This window comes from Scyliorhinus canicula, chromosome 12, assembly GCF_902713615.1.
Source record: "Scyliorhinus canicula chromosome 12, sScyCan1.1, whole genome shotgun sequence".
In the NCBI taxonomy this organism is placed as follows: domain Eukaryota; kingdom Metazoa; phylum Chordata; class Chondrichthyes; order Carcharhiniformes; family Scyliorhinidae; genus Scyliorhinus; species Scyliorhinus canicula.
Genome location: NC_052157.1, coordinates 96,878,236 through 96,895,455, shown reverse-complemented (window position 1 = coordinate 96,895,455; position 17,220 = coordinate 96,878,236). Strand labels below are relative to the sequence as shown.

At 47.9% G+C, this 17,220-nt stretch overlaps 2 protein-coding genes across 2 annotated transcripts in view; one reads left to right on the top strand and one right to left on the bottom strand.

Moving 5' to 3' along the window:
- Window positions 1-17,220, top strand: part of LOC119974303 (POU domain, class 2, transcription factor 2-like) — a 430,216-nt gene that overhangs the window by 248,386 nt on the left and 164,610 nt on the right. The window lies entirely within an intron of this gene.
- Window positions 6,391-7,463, bottom strand: LOC119974305 (histidine-rich glycoprotein-like). The gene is made up of 2 exons (XM_038813078.1): window positions 6,941-7,463; window positions 6,391-6,881 (listed from the first exon to the last, which is right to left on the bottom strand). The coding sequence occupies exons 1-2, from the start codon at window positions 7,461-7,463 to the stop codon at window positions 6,391-6,393; spliced, it is 1,014 nt and encodes a 337-aa protein (XP_038669006.1).

The window sequence follows — 17,220 nt, the reverse complement described above, 5'->3', positions numbered from 1 at the left end:
AAACCCCAACACTGACCCCTAACCCCAAACCCCAACACTGAACCTTCACCCTAACCCCAAATCCCAACACTGACCCTTCACCCTAACCCCAAACCCCAACACTGGCCCTTCACCCTGATCCCAAACCCCAACACTGACCCTTCACCCTAACCCCAAACCCCAACACTGACCCTTCACCCTCACCCCAAACCCCAACACTGACCCTTCACCCTAACCCCAAACCCCACACTGACCCTTCACCCTAACCCCAAACCCCACACTGACCTTCACCCTCACCCCAAACCCCAACACTGAACCTTCACCCTAACCCCAAACCCCAACACTGACCCTTCACCCTAACCCCAAACCCCAACACTGAACCTTCACCCTAACCCGAAACCCCAACACTGACCCCTAACCCCAAACCCCAACACTGAACCTTCACCCTAACTCCAAACCCCAACACTGACCCTTCACCCTGAGACCAAACCCCACACTGACCCTTCACCCTAACCCCAAACCCCAACACTGACCCTTCACCCTAACCCCAAACCCCAACACTGACCCTTCACCCTGATCCCAAACTCCAACACTGACCCTTCACCCTGACCCCAAACCCCAACACTGACCCTTCACCCTGATCCCAAACCCCACACTGACCCTTCACCCTAACCCCAAACTCCGACACTGACCTTCACCCTGATCCCAAACTCCAACACTGACCCTTCACCCTAACCCCGAACCCCAACACTGACCCTTCACCCTGATCCCAAACCCCACACTGACCCTTCACCCTAACCCCAAACTCCGACACTGACCTTCACCCTGAGACCAAACCCCACACTGACCCTTCACACTAACCCCAAAACCCACACTGGCCCTTCACCCTAACCCCAAACCCCAACACTGACCCTTCACCCTGATCCCAAACTCCGACCCTGACCCTTCACCCTAACCCCAAACCCCAACACTGACCCTTCACCCTGACCCCAAACCCCACACTGACCCTTCACCCTAACCCCAAACCCCAACACTGACCCTTCACCCTGATCCCAAACCCCACACTGACCCTTCACCCTAACCCCAAACCCCACACTGACCCTTCACCCTAACCCCAAACCCCACACCGACCCTTCACCCTGATCCCAAACTCCGACACTGACCCTTCACTCTGAGCCCAAATCTGACACTGGCACTTCACCCTGATCCCAAACCCCAACACTGACCCTTCACCCTGATTCCAAACCCAACACTGACCCTTCACCCTTATCCCAAACCTAACACTGACCCTTCACCCTGAGCCCAAACCCCACACTGGCCCTTCACCCTGAGACCAAAGTCCGACACTGGCCCTTCACCCTGATCCCAAAACCCAACACTGACCCTTCACCCTAACCCCAAACCCCAACACTGACCCTTCACCCTAACCCCAAACCCCAACACTGACCCTTCACCCTAACCCCAAACCCCAACACTGACCCTTCACCCTGACCCCAAACCCCACACTGACCCTTCACCCTAACCCCAAACCCCAACACTGGCCCTTCACCCTGATCCCAAACCCCAACACTGACCCTTCACCCTAACCCCAAACCCCAACACTGACCCTTCACCCTAACCCCAAACCCCAACACTGACCCTTCACCCTGATCCCAAACTCCGACACTGGCCCTTCACCCTGATCCCAAACCCCACACTGACCTTCACCTTAACCCCAAACCCCAACACTGACCCTTCACCCTGAGACCAAACCCCACACCGACCCTTCACCCTGACCCCAAAACACGACACTGACCCTTCACCCTAACCCCAAACCCCACACTGACCTTCACCTTAACCCCAACACTGACCCTTCACCCTGAGCCCAAACCCCACACTGGCCCTTCACCCTGATCCCAAACCCCAACACTGACCCTTCACCCTAACCCCAAACCCCAACACTGACCCTTCACCCTAACCCCAAACCCCAACACTGACCCTTCACCCTGATCCCAAACCCCACACTGGCCCTTCACCCTAACCCCAAACCCCACACTGACCCTTCACCCTAACCCCAAACCCCACACTGACCTTCACCCTGATCCCAAACCCCACACTGACCCTTCACCCTAACCCCAGCACTGACCCTTCACCCTAACCCCAAACCCCAACACTGAACCTTCACCCTAACCCCAAACCCCAACACTGACCCCTAACCCCAAACCCCAACACTGAACCTTCACCCTAACCCCAAACCCCAACACTGACCCTTCACCCTAACCCCAAACCCCAACACTGAACCTTCACCCTAACCCCAAACCCCAACACTGACCCTTCACCCTAACCCCAAACCCCAACACTGAACCTTCACCCTAACCCCAAACCCCAACACTGACCCCTAACCCAAACCCCAACACTGAACCTTCACCCTAACCCCAAATCCCAACACTGACCCTTCACCCTGAGCCCAAATGTGACACTGATCTTTCACTCTGATGTCAAACCCCACACTGACCCTTCACCCTGATCCCAAACCCCACACTGACCCTTCACACTGATCCCAAACCCCACACTGACCCTTCACCCTGACCCCAAACCCCACACTGACCCTTCACCCTGATCCCAAACCCCAACACCGACCCTTCTCCCTGACCCCAAACCCCACACTGACCCTTCACCCTGACCCCAAACCCCACACTGACCCTTCACCCTGACCCCAAACCCCACACTGACCCTTCACCCTGATCCCAAACCCCAACACCGACCCTTCTCCCTGACCCCAAACCCCACACTGACCCTTCACCCTGATCCCAAACCCCAACACCGACCCTTCACCCTGACCCCAAACCCCACACTGACCCTTCACCCTGACACCAAACCCCAACACTGACCCTTCAGCCTGATTCCAAACCCCACACTGACCTTCACCCTGATCCCAAACCCCACACTGACCCTTCACCCTGACACCAAACCCCAACACTGACCCTTCAGCCTGATTCCAAACCCCACACTGACCCTTCGCCCTAACCCCAAACCCCAACACTGACCCTTCAGCCTGATCCCAAACCCCACACTGACCCTTCGCCCTAACCCCAATCCCCAACACTGACCCTTCACCCTAACCCCAACACTGGCCCTTCACCCTGACCCAAAAACCCGACACTGACCTTCACCCTGACCCCAAAACCCGACACTGACCTTCACCCTGACCCCAAAACCCGACTCTGATTCTTCACCCTGACACCAAAACCCGACACTGACCTTTACCCTGACCCAAAATCCCACACCGAACCTTCACCCTGACTCCAAATCCCGAAACTGACCCTTCACCCTGACCCCAAACCCCAACCCTGAGTCCAAACCCTGACCCTTCAGCCTGCCCCCGAACCCGACACTGACCCTTTACCCTGACCCCAAAACCCAACACCGGCCTTTCAAAGTTTCCCTTCAGAATTGGGAGGAAGTATTTCGAGAAGGCGCATGATGGTTCCAATCAGTTTATCAGAACTAAGTTTCTGGCAGTTTTTAAGTTGGTGACATCAAAGTCAATACTTTGTGCAGTTATGGCCTCCTTATCAGAGGAAGGATGTAAGTGCACTGGAGGAGGTTTGGTAGATTGACACCTGGAATGATTGGATTGTTTTCTGAGGAACGGTTGGACAGACTCTTATACATATATTGAACGATAAGAGTAATAGATCAACCGGATAAATTAGTAAGAGAGGAGGACCGAAAGAAAGGAGAACTTGTCGATGTACCATACTTTGATTTCCAGAAACCATTTCCTAAGGTGTCAATTATTATTACAAAAAAATAAAAGCTCATGGTGCAGGGGGTAAACATTAGCGTGGATTGAAGATTGGCTAACCGGTTTGAAACAGAGAGTATGAGTAAATGGGTCTTTGTCTGATTGGCAGGATGTGATGACTGGAGTCCTGCACGGGTTTTTGCTGGGGCTCGAACTTCTTACAATTTATATCACTGACTTAGATGAGGGGAGTGAAGACATGGCAGCTAAATATGCAGATGTCACCGTGATAGGTAGGAAAGTATGTTGTGAAGAAGTCATGAGGGATTTGCAGATGATGGGGCAGCAGGGTAGCATGGTGGTTAGCATGAATGCTTCACAGCTCCAGGGTCCCAGGTTCGATTCCTGGCTGGGTCACTGTCTGTGTGGAGTCTGCACGTCCTCCCCCTGTGTGCGTGGGTTTCCTCCGGGTGCTCCGGTTTCCTCCCACAGTCCAAAGATGTGCGGGTTAGGTGGATTGGCCATGCTAAATTGCCCGTAGTGTCCTACAAAAAGTAAGGTTAAGGGGGGGTTGTTGGGTTACGGGTATAGGGTGGATACGTGGGTTTGAGTAGGGTGATCATTGCTCAGCACAACATTGAGGGCCGAAGGGCCTGTTCTGTGCTGTACTGTTCTATGTTCTATTTAAATAGGTTGAGTGAGTGGACAAAAAGCTGGTGGATAGAACATAATGTGGGAAAATGTGAAGTTGTTCACTTTGGCAAGAAGAATAAAAAAGCAGAGTGTTACTAAAATGGAGAATGCTTGCAGAATTCCGAGGTGTGAAGGGGTCTGGGCATGAGTCACAATAGGTTAGTGCAGGGGTGGGCAAACTTTTCCGTGCAAGGGCCGCATTCAGAAATTCACAATTCACAAAGGGCCGCATAGTATATTAAGTAAAATAATTACTTCACCCGGTTATGATTCTGGGCGCCTCATATAGAACATAGAACAGTACAGCACAGAACAGGCCCTTCGGCCCTCGACGTTGTGCCAAGCAATGATCACCCTACTCAAGTCAACGTATCCACCCTATACCAGTAAGTAACCCAACAGCCCCCCCCACCCATTAACCTTTTAAAAAAAAAAATTAAAAAAAAAAAAAAAATTTTTTTTTAAATTTTTTTTTTTTTTTTTTAATGACTTGGTGGGCCACAGAAATACCTTTGGCGGGCCGCATGCGGCCCGCGGGCCGTAGTTTGCCCACCCCTGGGTTAGTGTGTAGGTGCAGCAAGTAATCAAGAAGGAAACAAAGTGTTATCCTTTATTATGAGAGCAATTGAAACCAAATGTAAGGATTTTATACTTCAGTTATACAGGGCATTGGTAGGGCTGCACGGTGGTGCAGCGGTTAGCACTGCTGCCTCGCGGCGCCAAGGTCCCAGGTTTGATCCCGGCTCGAGGTCACTGTCCGTGTGGAGCTTGCACAATCTCACCATGTTTGCGTGGGTTTCACCCCCACAACCCAAAATGTGCAGCCGAAGTGGATTGGCAACACTAAATTGCCCCTTAATTGGAAAAATGAATTGAGTATTCTAAATTTATATTAAAAAAAATACAGGGCATTGGTGAGACCACGGGCTAGATTCTCCGATTTGGAGACTGGGCTGGGTTCCCCGTTCACTGACGCCAAAATCGCGTTTGGCGATGGGGGGGGAGAATCCGTATTGGCACCGAAATCGGGACCGGTGCCCGTTTTTCAATTCCCTGCCCCCCGAAAAGTGACGTGCTCATGGAGTACGCCGTGCCAAGTATCCACCGCCTCCGGTGATTGCCTGAGGCATGTCCCGCGATGCTCCGTTGCCGATTGGCCGAATTCCTGACCGCGTGGCTTACATGTGCTTACACCGTCCGGGATCCTCGCATGGCGGCTGCGGACTCAGTCCGGGGCCGCCACAGTCGGGGGAGGGCCGGTCGGTGAGCAGGGGGGGGCTTCATTCGGAGCTGGGGGCAATGTGGTCGGGCGGTCCGGGGCGTGCAAGTGGCCGGCGCGGGCACTATCCGGGTCAGAGGACCTGGATTATTTTGATGGTCCACGTCCTCTGACCCGGAAGTGCCGGGGGCCGTATCGGCAGCGAGAGCCTTGCCTATTTCTGGGGAAACAACGTGGCGCGTTTATTTCCCGGATGTGTTTCCATTGCGACACCTTATGCTTGGCATGAATCATAGGAATCAGAGCTGAGGTTGTTCAATGAGGGAGCATGTGGTTGTATGCACGCTGGGGAAGACCCCACTGACCTGTCGCTGGCGTTGAACGACTGCATGTTTCACTGTAATGTGTTTCTCTGTAACGTGTTTCTCTGTAACGTGTTTCTCTGCAACGTGTTTCTCTGCAACGTGTTTCTCTGCAACATATTTCTCTACGTGTTTCTCTGCATCGTGTTTCTCTGCGTCGTGTTTCTCTGCAACGTGTTTCTCTACAACGTGTTTCTCTGCGTCGTGTTTCTCTGCAACATCTTTTTGTGCAACGTGTTTCTCTGCAACATGTTTCACTGCAACGTGTTTCACTGCAACGTGTTTCACTGCAACGTGTTTCACTGCAACGTGTTTCACTGCAACGTGTTTCACTGCAACCTGTTTCTCTGCAGCGTTTATCTCGAGAATTTGTTTCTGTGGAACGTGTTTATCTGTAATGTTTCTCTGCGTCATTTTTCTCTGCGTTCGTGTTTCTCGGCGTCGTGTTTCTCGGCGTCGTGTTTCCCGGCGTCGTGTTTCTCGGTGTCGTGTTTCTCGGAGCCGTGTTTCTCAGCAACGTGTTTCTCTGGAACGTGTTTCTCTGGAACGTGTTTCTCAGCATTGGGTTTCTCTGCAACGTGTTTCTCTGGAACGTGTTTCACTGTATCGTGTTTCTCTGCATCGCGTTTCTCTGCGTCATGTTTCTCTGCGTCGTGTTTCTCTACAACGTGTTTCTCTGCGTCGTGTTTCTCTGCATCGTGTTTCTCAGCGTCGTGTTTCTCTGCGTCGTGTTTCCCTGTGTTGTGTTTTGTCTGCAATGTGTTTCCTGTATCCTGTTTCTTTGTTTCGCGTTTTTTTGAAACATGTTTCTTTGAAACGTGTTTCCCTGAAACATGTTTCCTTGAAACTTGTTTCTCTGTATCGTGTTTCTCTGCAACATGGTTCTCTGCAACGTGTTTCTCTGCAACGTGTTTCACTGCAACGTGTTTCTCTGTATCGTGTTTCTCCATCGTGTTTCACTGTATCGTGTCTTGCTGTATGTTTCTCTGTAATGTGTTTCTCTAACGTGTTTCTCTGTAATGTGTTTCTCTGTATCGTGGTTCTCTGTAACGTGTTTCACTGTATCGTGTTTCTCTGCAACGTGCTTCTCTGTAATGTGCTTCTCTGCGTCGTGTTTCCATGCAACATGTTTCTCTGTGTCGTGTTTCTCTGCGTCGTGTTTCTCGGCATTGTGTTTCTCTGTGTCGTGTTTCTTGGTGTCGTGTTTCTTTGCGGTGTGTTTCTCTGCCTTGTGTTTCTCTGCGCGTGTTTCTCTGTAACGTGTTTCTCCACAACGTGTTTCTCTGCGTCGTGTTTCTCTGTAACGTGTTTCTGTGCAGCATGTTTGTCTGCAACGTGTTTCTCTAACGTGTTTCTCTGCAACATCTTTTTGTGCAACGTGTTTCTCTGCAACGTGTTTCACTGCAACGTGTTTCTCTGCAGCGTTTTTCTCGAGAATTTGTTTCTGTGGAACGTGTTTATCTGTAGTGTTTCTCTGCGTCATTTTTCTCTGCGTTCGTGTTTCTCTGCGTCGTGTTTCTCAGCGTCGTGTTTCCCGGCGTCGTGTTTCTCGGCATCGTGTTTCTCTGCAACGTGTTTCCTGTATCCTATTGCTTTGTATCGCGTTTCTTTGAAACGCGTTTCCTTGAAACTTGTTTCTCTGTATCGTGTTTCTCTGCAACGCGTTTCTCTGCAACGTGTTTCTCTGCAACGTGTTTCACTGCAACGTGTTTCTCTGCAACATGTTTCTCTGCGTCGTGTTTCTCTGCAACGTGTTTCTCTGAAACGTGTTTCCTTGAAACTTATTTCTCTGTATCGTGTTTCTCTGCAACGTGTTTCTCTGCAATGTGTTTCTCTGCAATGTGTTTCACTGCAACGTGTTTCTCTGTATCGTGTTTCTCTATCGTGTTTCACTGTATCGTGTCTTGCTGTATGTTTCTCTGTAACGTGTTTCTCTGTAACGTGTTTCTCTGTAACATGTTTCTCTGTATCGTGGTTCTCTGCAACGTGTTTCTCTGAAACGTGTTTCCTTGAAACTTATTTCTCTGTATCGTGTTTCTCTGCAATGTGTTTCACTGCAACGTGTTTCTCTGTATCGTGTTTCTCTATCGTGTTTCACTGTATCGTGTCTTGCTGTATGTTTCTCTGTAACGTGTTTCTCTGTAACGTGTTTCTCTGTAACATGTTTCTCTGTATCGTGGTTCTCTGCAACGTGTTTCTCTGCGTCGTGTTTCTCTGCGTCGTGTTTCTTGCTGTCGTGTTTCTTTGCGGTGTGTTTCTCTGCCTTGTGTTTCTCTGCGTCGTGTTTCTCTGCATCTTGTTTCTCTGTAACGTGTTTCTCTGTATCGTGTTTCTCCATCGTGTTTCACTGTATCGTGCCTTGCTGTATGTTTCTCTGTAATGTGTTTCTCTGTAACGTGTTTTTCTGTAACGTGTTTCTCTGTATCGTGGTTCTCTGTAACGTGTTTCACTGTATCGTGTTTCTCTGCAACGTGCTTCTCTGTAATGTGCTTCTCTGCGTCGTGTTTCTATGCAACATGTTTCTCTGCGTCGTGTTTCTCTGTGTCGTGTTTCTCTGCGTCGTGTTTCTCGGCATTGTGTTTCTCTGTGTCCTGTTTCTTGGTGTCGTGTTTCTTTGCGGTGTGTTTCTCTGCCTTGTGTTTCTCTGCGTCGTGTTTCTCTGCATCTTGTTTCTCTGCGTCGTGTTTCTCTGCATCTTGTTTCTCTGTAACGTGTTTCTCTGTGTCGTGTTTCTCTGTAACGTGTTTCTCTGCAACGTGTTTCTCTGCATCGTGTTTCTCTGTAACGTGTTTCTGTGCAGCATGTTTGTCTGCAACGTGTTTCTCTAGCGTGTTTCTCTGCAACATCTTTTTGTGCAACGTGTTTCTCTGCAACGTGTTTCACTGCAACGTGTTTCTCTGCAGCGTTTTTCTCGAGAATTTGTTTCTGTGGAACGTGTTTATCTGTAGTGTTTCTCTGCGTCATTTTTCTCTGCGTTCGTGTTTCTCTGCGTCGTGTTTCTCAGCGTCGTGTTTCCCGGCGTCGTGTTTCTCGGCGTCGTGTTTCTCTGCAACGTGTTTCTCTGGAACGTGTTTCTCTAGAACGTGTTTCTCTGCGTCATGTTTCTCTGCATCGTGTTTCTCTGCGTCTTGTTTCCCTGTGTTGTGTTTCTCTGCAACGTGTTTCCTGTATCCGCTTGCTTTGTATCGTGTTTCTTTGAAACGTGTTTCCCTGAAACGTGTTTCCTCGAAACTTGTTTCTCTGTATCGTGTTTCTCTGCAACGTGTTTCTCTGCAACGTGTTTCTCTGCAACGTGTTTCACTGCAACATGTTTCTCTGCGTCGTGTTTCTCTGCAACGTGTTTCTCTGAAACGTGTTTCCTCGAAACTTGTTTCTCTGTATCGTGTTTCTCTGCAACGTGTTTCTCTGCAACGTGTTTCTCTGCAACGTTTTTCACTGCAACATGTTTCTCTGCGTCGTGTTTCTCTGCAACGTGTTTCTCTGAAACGTGTTTCCTTGAAACTTGTTTCTCTGTATCATGTTTCTCTGCAACGTGTTTCTCTGCAACGTGTTTCACTGCAACGTGTTTCTCTGTATCGTGTTTCTCTATCGTGTTCCACTGTATCGTGTCTTGCTGTATGTTTCTGTGTAACGTGTTTCTCTGTAACGTGTTTCTCTGTAACATGTTTCCCTGTATCGTGGTTCTCTGTAACGTGATTCACTGTATCGTGTTTATCTGCAACGTGCTTCTCTGTAATGTGCTTCTCTGCGTCGTGTTTCTATGCAACATGTTTCTCTTCGTCGTGCTTCTCTGCGTCGTGTTTCTCTGTGTCGTGTTTCTCTGCGTCGTGTTTCTCTGCGTCGTGTTTCTCTGTGTCGTGTTTCTCTGTGTCGTGTTTCTCTGCGTCGTGTTTCTCTGCGTCGTGTTTGTCAGCGCGTATTTCTCGGCATTGTGTTTCTTGGCCTCGTGTTTCTCTGCGTCGTGTTTCTTGGTGTCGTGTTTCTTTGCGGTGTGTTTCTCTGCCTTGTGTTTCTCTGCGTCGTGTTTCTCTGCATCTTGTTTCTCTGTAACGTGTTTCTCTGCGTCGTGTTTCTCTGAAACGTGTTTCTCTACAACGTGTTTCTCTGCGTCGTCTTTCTCTGTAACGTGTTTCTCTGCGTCGTGTTTCTCTGTAACGTGTTTCTCTGCAACATGTTTCTCTGCGCCGTGTTTCTCTGCGTCGTGTTCCTCTGTGTCGTGTTTCTCTGCGTCGTGTTTCTCTGCGTCGTGTTTCTCTGCGTCGTGTTCCTCTGTGTCGTGTTTCTCTGCGTCGTGTTCCTCTGTGTCGTGTTTCTCTGCGTCGTGTTTCTGTGCGTCGTGTTTGTCAGCGCGTATTTCTCGGCGTTGTGTTTCTTGGCCTCGTGTTTCTCTGCGTCGCGTTTCTCTGCGTAGTGTTTCTCTGCGTCGTGTTTCTCGGCATTGTGTTTCTCTGCGTCGTGTTTCTTGGTGTCGTGTTTTTTTGCGGTGTGTTTCTTTGCCTTGTGTTTCTCTGCGTCGTGTTTCTCTGCATCTTGTTTCTCTGTAACGTGTTTCTCTGCGTCGTGTTTCTCTGCATCTTGTTTCTCTGTAACGTGTTTCTCTGCATCGTGTTTCTCTGTAACGTGTTTCTCTACAACGTGTTTCTCTGCGTTGTCTTTCTCTGTAACGTGTTTCTGTGCAGCATGTTTCTCTGCAACATGTTTCTCTGCGCCGTGTTTCTCTGCATCGTGTTTCTCTGTGTCGTGTTTCTCTGTGTCGTGTTTCTCTGCGTCGTGTTTCTGTGCGTCGTCTTTGTCAGCGCGTATTTCTCGGCGTTGTTTTTCGTGGCCTCGTGTTTCTCTGCGTCGCGTTTCTCTGCATAGTGTTTCTCTGCGTCGTGTTTCTCTGCATCTTGTTTCTCTGTAACGTGTTTCTCTGCGTCGTGTTTCTCTGAAACGTGTTTCTCTACAACGTGTTTCTCTGCGTCGTGTTTCTCTGTAACGTGTTTCTGTGCAGCATGTTTCTCTGCGTCGTGTTTCTCTGTAACGTGTTTCTCTACAACGTGTTTCTCTGCAACGTGTTTCTCTGCAACGTGTTTCACTGCAGCATTTTCTCGAGAATTTGTTTCTCTGTAACGTGTTTCTCTGCACCGTGTTTCTCTGCGTCGTGAATCTCTGTGTCGTGTTTCTCTGCAACATGTTTCACTGCAACGTGTTTCTCTGCAGCATTTTTCTCGAGAATTTGTTTCTGTGGAACGTGTTTATCTGTAGTGTTTCTCTGCGTCATTTTTCTCTGCGTTCGTGTTTCTCTGCGTTCGTGTTTCTCAGCGTCGTGTTTCCCGGCGTCGTGTTTCTCGGCGTCGTGTTTCTCTGCAACGTGTTTCTCTGGAACATGTTTCTCTGCGTCATGTTTCTCTGCGTTCGTGTTTCTCTGCGTTCGTGTTTCTCAGCGTCGTGTTTCTCAGCGTCGTGTTTCCCGGCGTCGTGTTTCTCGGCGTCGTGTTTCTCTGCAACGTGTTTCTCTGGAACATGTTTCTCTGCGTCATGTTTCTCTGTGTCGTGTTTCTCTGCGTCGTGTTTCTCTGCGTCGTGTTTGTCAGCGCGTATTTCTCGGCATTGTGTTTCTTGGCCTCGTGTTTCTCTGCGTCGTGTTTCTCTGCGTAGTGTTTCTCTGCGTCGTGTTTCTCGGCATTGTGTTTCTCTGCGTCGTGTTTCTTGGTGTCGTGTTTCTTTGCGGTGTGTTTCTCTGCCTTGTGTTTCTCTGCGTCGTATTTCTCTGCATCTTGTTTCACTGTAACGTGTTTCTCTGCATCTTGTTTCTCTGTAACGTGTTTCTTTGCATCGTGTTTCTCTGTAACGTGTTTCTCTACAACATGTTTCTCTGCGTCGTCTTTCTCTGTAACGTGTTTCTGTGCAGCATGTTTCTCTGCAACATGTTTCTCTGCAACATGTTTCACTGCAACGTGTTTCTCTGCAGCATTTTTCACTGTAACGTGTTTCTCTGCGTCGCGTTTCTCTGCGTAGTGTTTCTCTGCATCGTGTTTCTCGGCATTGTGTTTCTCTGCGTCGTGTTTCTTGGTGTCGTGTTTCTTTGCGGTGTGTTTCTTTGCCTTGTGTTTCTCTGCGTCGTGTTTCTCTGCATCTTGTTTCTCTAGAACGTGTTTCTCTGCGTCGTGTTTCTCTGAAACGTGTTTCTCTACAACATGTTTCTCTGCGTCGTGTTTCTCTGTAACGTGTTTCTGTGCAGCATGTTTCTCTGCGTCGTGTTTCTCTGTAACGTGTTTCTCTACTACGTGTTTCTCTGCAACGTGTTTCTCTGCAACGTTTTTCTCTGCAACATGTTTTACTGCAACGTGTTTCTCTGCAGCATTTTTCTCGAGAATTTGTTTCTGTGGAACGTGTTTATCTGTAGTGTTTCTCTGCGTCATTTTTCTCTGCGTTCGTGTTTCTCTGCGTTCGTGTTTCTCAGCGTCGTGTTTCCCGGCGTCGTGTTTCTCGGCGTCGTGTTTCTCTGCAACGTGTTTCTCTGGAACATGTTTCTCTGCGTCATGTTTCTCTGCATCGTGTTTCTCTGCGTCGTGTTTCCCTGTGTTGTGTTTCTCTGCAACGTGTTTCCTGTATCCTCTTTCTTTGTATCGTGTTTCTTTGAAACGTGTTTCCCTGATACGTGTTTCCTTGAAACTTGTTTCTCTGTATCGTGTTTCTCTGCAACGTGTTTCTCTGCAACGTGTTTCTCTGCAACGTGTTTCACTGCAACGTGTTTCTCTGCGTCGTGTTTCTCTGCAACGTGTTTCTCTGTATCGTGTTTGTCTGCAACGTGGTTCTCTGTAACGTGTTTCACTGTATCGTGTCTTTCTGTATGTTTCTCTGTAATGTGATTCTCTGTAACATGTTTCTCTGTTTCGTGTTTCTCTGTATCGTGTTTGTCTGTATCGTGTTTCTCTGTACCGTGTTTGTCTGTATCGTGTTTCTCTGTAACGTGTTTCTCTGTATCGTTGTTCTCTGTAACGTGTTTCACTGTGTCGTGTTTCTCCGTACCGTGTTTGTCTGTATCGTGTTTCTCTGTAACGTGTTTCTCTGTAACGTGTTTCTCTGTATCGTTGTTCTCTGTAACGTGTTTCACTGTATCGTGTTTCTCTGTACTGTGTTTGTCTGTATCGTGTTTCTCTGTAATGTGTTTCCCTGTATCGTTGTTCTCTGTAACGTGTTTCACTGTATCGTGTTTCTCTGTATCGTGGTTCTCTGTAACGTGCTTGTCTGTATCATGTCTCTGCAGGGGTTTCCCTGAAACATGTTACTCTGTAATGTGTTGCTCTGTAACGTGTTTCCCCGAATCATGTTTCTCTGCAACATGTTCCTCTGTAACGTATTTTCTACAGCTTGTTTCTCTATGGTATTCATCTGTAACGCATTTCTCTGTGTCGTGTTTGTCTATATCGTGGTTCTCCGCAATGTTTCTCTCTATCGTGTTTCTTCTGGTGCTCCAGTTTCCTCCTACTCGTCCCGAAAAACTGGTATTAGGTCATTTGGACATTCTGAATTCTCCCTCTGTGGACCCGAACAGATGCCAGAACGTGTCAACTAGGGGCTTTTCACAGTAACTTCATTGCAATGTAAGCCTACTTGTGACAATAAAGATTATTATTATTAATGTGATTCTCTGTATCGTGTTTCTCTGTAGCGTGTTTCTCTGCAACATGTTTCCCTGTAATGTGTTTCACTGTAACGTGTTTCTTTGAATCATGTTTCTTTGTATCGTGTTTGTCTGTATCGTGTTTCTCTGCAACATGTTTATCTGCAACGTGTTTGTCTGCAACGTGTTTCCCTGCAACATGTTTCTCTGCAACGTGTTTCTCTGCAACGTGTTTGTCTGCAACGTGTTTGTCTGCAACGTGTTTCTCTGCAACTTGTTTCTTTGTAACGTGTTTCTCTGCAACTTGTTTCTCTGCAACGTGTTTGTCTGCAACGTGTTTCTCTGCAACGTGTTTCTCTGCAACGTGTTTCTCTGCAACGTGTTTCTTTGTAACGTGTTTCTCTGTATCGTGTTTCTCTGTATCGTGTTTGTCTGCAAAGTTTTTGTCTGCAACGTGTTTGTCTGCAACATGTTTGTCTGCAACATGTTTGTCTGCAACATGTTGCAGATGACACTAAAATGAGTGGTAAAGCGAAAAGTGCAGAGGATACTGGAAGTCTGCAGAGGGATTTGGATAGGTTAAGTGAATGGGCTCGGGTCTGGCAGATGGAATACAATGTTGACAAATGTGAGGTTATCTATTTTGGTAGGAATAACAGCAAACGGGATTATTATTTAAACGATAAAATATTAAAGCATGCCGCTGTGCAGAGAGACCTGGGTGTGCAAGTGCATGAGTCACAGAAAGTTGGTTTACAGGTGCAACAGGTGATTCAGAAGGCAAATGGAATTTTGTCCTTCATTGCTAGAGGGATGGAGTTTAAGACTAGGGAAGTTATGTTGCAATTGTATAAAGTGTTAGTGAGGCCACACCTGGAGTATTGTGTTCAGTTTTGGTCTCCTTACTTGAGAAAGGACATACTGGCACTGGAGGGTGTGCAGAGGAGATTCACTAGGTTAATCCCAGAGCTGAAGGGGTTGGATTATGAGGAGAGGTTGAGTAGACTGGGACTGTACTCATTGGAATTTAGAAGGATGAGGGGGGATCTTATAGCAACATATAAAATTATGAAGGGAATAGATAGGATAGATGCGGGCAGGTTGTTTCCACTGGCGGGTGAAAGCAGAACTAGGGGACATAGCCTCAAAATAAGGGGAAGTAGATTTAGGACTGAGTTTAGGAGGAACTTCTTCACCCAAAGGGTTGTGAATCTATGAAATTCCTTGCCCAGTGAAGCAGTTGAGGCTTCTTCATTACATATTTTTAAGGTAAAGATAGATAGTTTTTTGAAGAATAATGGGATTAAGGGTTATGGTGTTCGGGCCGGAAAGTGGAGCTGAGTCCACAAAAGATCAGCCATGATCTAATTGAATGGCGGAGCAGGCTCGAGGGGCCAGATGGCCTACTCCTGCTCCTAGTTCTTATGTTCTTATGTTTGTCTGCAACGTTTTGTCTGAAAAGTGTTTCTCTGCAACGTGTTTCTCTGCAACATGTTTGTCTGTATCGTGTTTCTCTATCGTGTTTCACTGTATCGTGTCTTGCTGTATGTTTCTCTGTAATGTGTTTCCCTGCAACGTGTTTCCCTGCAACGTGTTTCTCTGCAACGTGTTTGTCTGCAATGTGTTTGTCTGCAACGTGTTTGTCTGCAACGTGTTTGTCTGCAACGTGTTTGTCTGCAATATGTTTCACTGCAACATGTTTCACTGCAACGTGTTTCTCTGCAACGTGTTTGTCTGCAACGTGTTTGTCTGCAACGTGTTTCTCTGCAACGTGTTTCACTGCAACATGTTTCTCCAACGTGTTTCTCTGTACCGTGTTTCTCTGCAGCCTGTTTCTCTGTAATGATCTTACAGGGAGCGGGGAGAATGTGGAACTCGCTCCCACCGGGAGTGGAACCTGCTCCCACCGGGAGTGGGGAGAACGTGTTTCCCTAACATGTTTCTCTGCAGTGTGATTCTCTGCAGCGTGTGTCTCTGTAACATGTTTGTCTGTGACATGTTTGCCTGTGACGTGTTTCTCATAGAATTTACAGTGCAGAAGGAGGCCATTCGGCCCATCGAGTCTGCACCGGCTCTTGGAAAGAGCACCCTACCCAAGTCCATACCTCCACCCTGTCCCCATAACCCAGTAACCCCACCTAACACTAAGGGCAATTTGGACCCTGAGGGCAATTTAGCATGGCCAATCCACCTAACCTGCACATTTTTGGACTGTGGGAAGAAACCGGAGCACCCGGAGGAAACCCAAGCACACACGGGGAGAACGTGCAGACTCCACACAGACAGTGACCCAAGCCGGGATTCGAATCTGGGACCCTGGAGCTGTGAAGCATTTGTGCTATCCACAATGCTACCGTGCTTCTCTGTGACGTGTTTCTCTGTGACGTCTTTCTCTGTGACATCTTTCTCTGTGACATCTTTCTCTGTTTCGCATTTCTCTGTATCGCGTTTCTCTGTATCGCGTTTCTCTGTATTGCGCTTCTGTGTATCGCGCTTCTCTGTTTCGCGCTTCTCTGTATCGCGTTTCTCTGCAGCTTGGTTCTCTACAATTTGTTTATTTAAAACGTGCGAGTCTCACATTCTTCTCACTCCCTGTGGGAGCGAGTTACATATTCTCCCCACTTCCTGTGGGAACGAGTCTCACCTTTTCCCCACTCCCTGTGGGAACGAGATCCACATCCTGAATGGTAAAGCGAAAAGTGCAGAGGATACTGGAAGTCTGCAGAGGGATTTGGATAGGTTAAGTGAATGGGCTAGGGTCTGGCAGATGGAATACAATGTTGACAAATGTGAGGTTATCCATTTTGGTAGGAATAACTGCAAACGGGATTATTATTTAAATGATAAAATATTAAAACATGCTGCTGTACAGAGAGACCTGGGTGTGCTAGTGCATGAGTCACAAAAAATCGGTTTACACCTGCAACAGGTGATTAAGAAGGCAAATGGAATTTTGTCCTTCATTGCCAGAGGGATGGAGTTTAAGACTAGGGAGGTTATGTTGCAATTGTATAAAGTGTTAGTGAGGCCACACCTGGAGTATTGTGTTCAGTTTTGTCTCCTTACTTGAGAAAGGACGTACTGGCGCTGGAGGGTGTGCAGAGGAGATTCACTAGGTTAATCCCAGAGCTGAAGGGGTTGGATTACGAGGAGAGGTTGAGTAGACTGGGACTGTACTCGTTGGAATTTAGAAGGATTAGGAGGGATCTTATAGAAACAGATAAAATTATGAAGGGAAGAGATAGGATAGATGCGGGCAGGTTGTTTCCACTGGCGGATGAAAGCAGAACTAGGGGACATAGCCTCAAAATAAGGGGAAGTAGATTTAGGACTGAGTTTAGGAGGAACTTCTTCACCCAAAGGGTTGGGTATCTATGGAATTCCTTGCCCAGTGAAGCAGTTGAGGCTCCTTCATTAAATGTTTTTAAGCTAAAGATAGATCGTTTTTTGAAGAATAAAGGGATTAAGGGTTAATGTGTTCGGGCCGGAAAGTGGAGCCGAGTCCACAAAAGATCAGACAATATCTCATTGAATGGCGGAGCAGGCTCAAGGGGCCAGATGGCCTAATCCTGCTCCTAGTTCTTATCTTCCTGTGGGAGTGAGTTTCACATTCTCCCCACTCCTTGTGGGA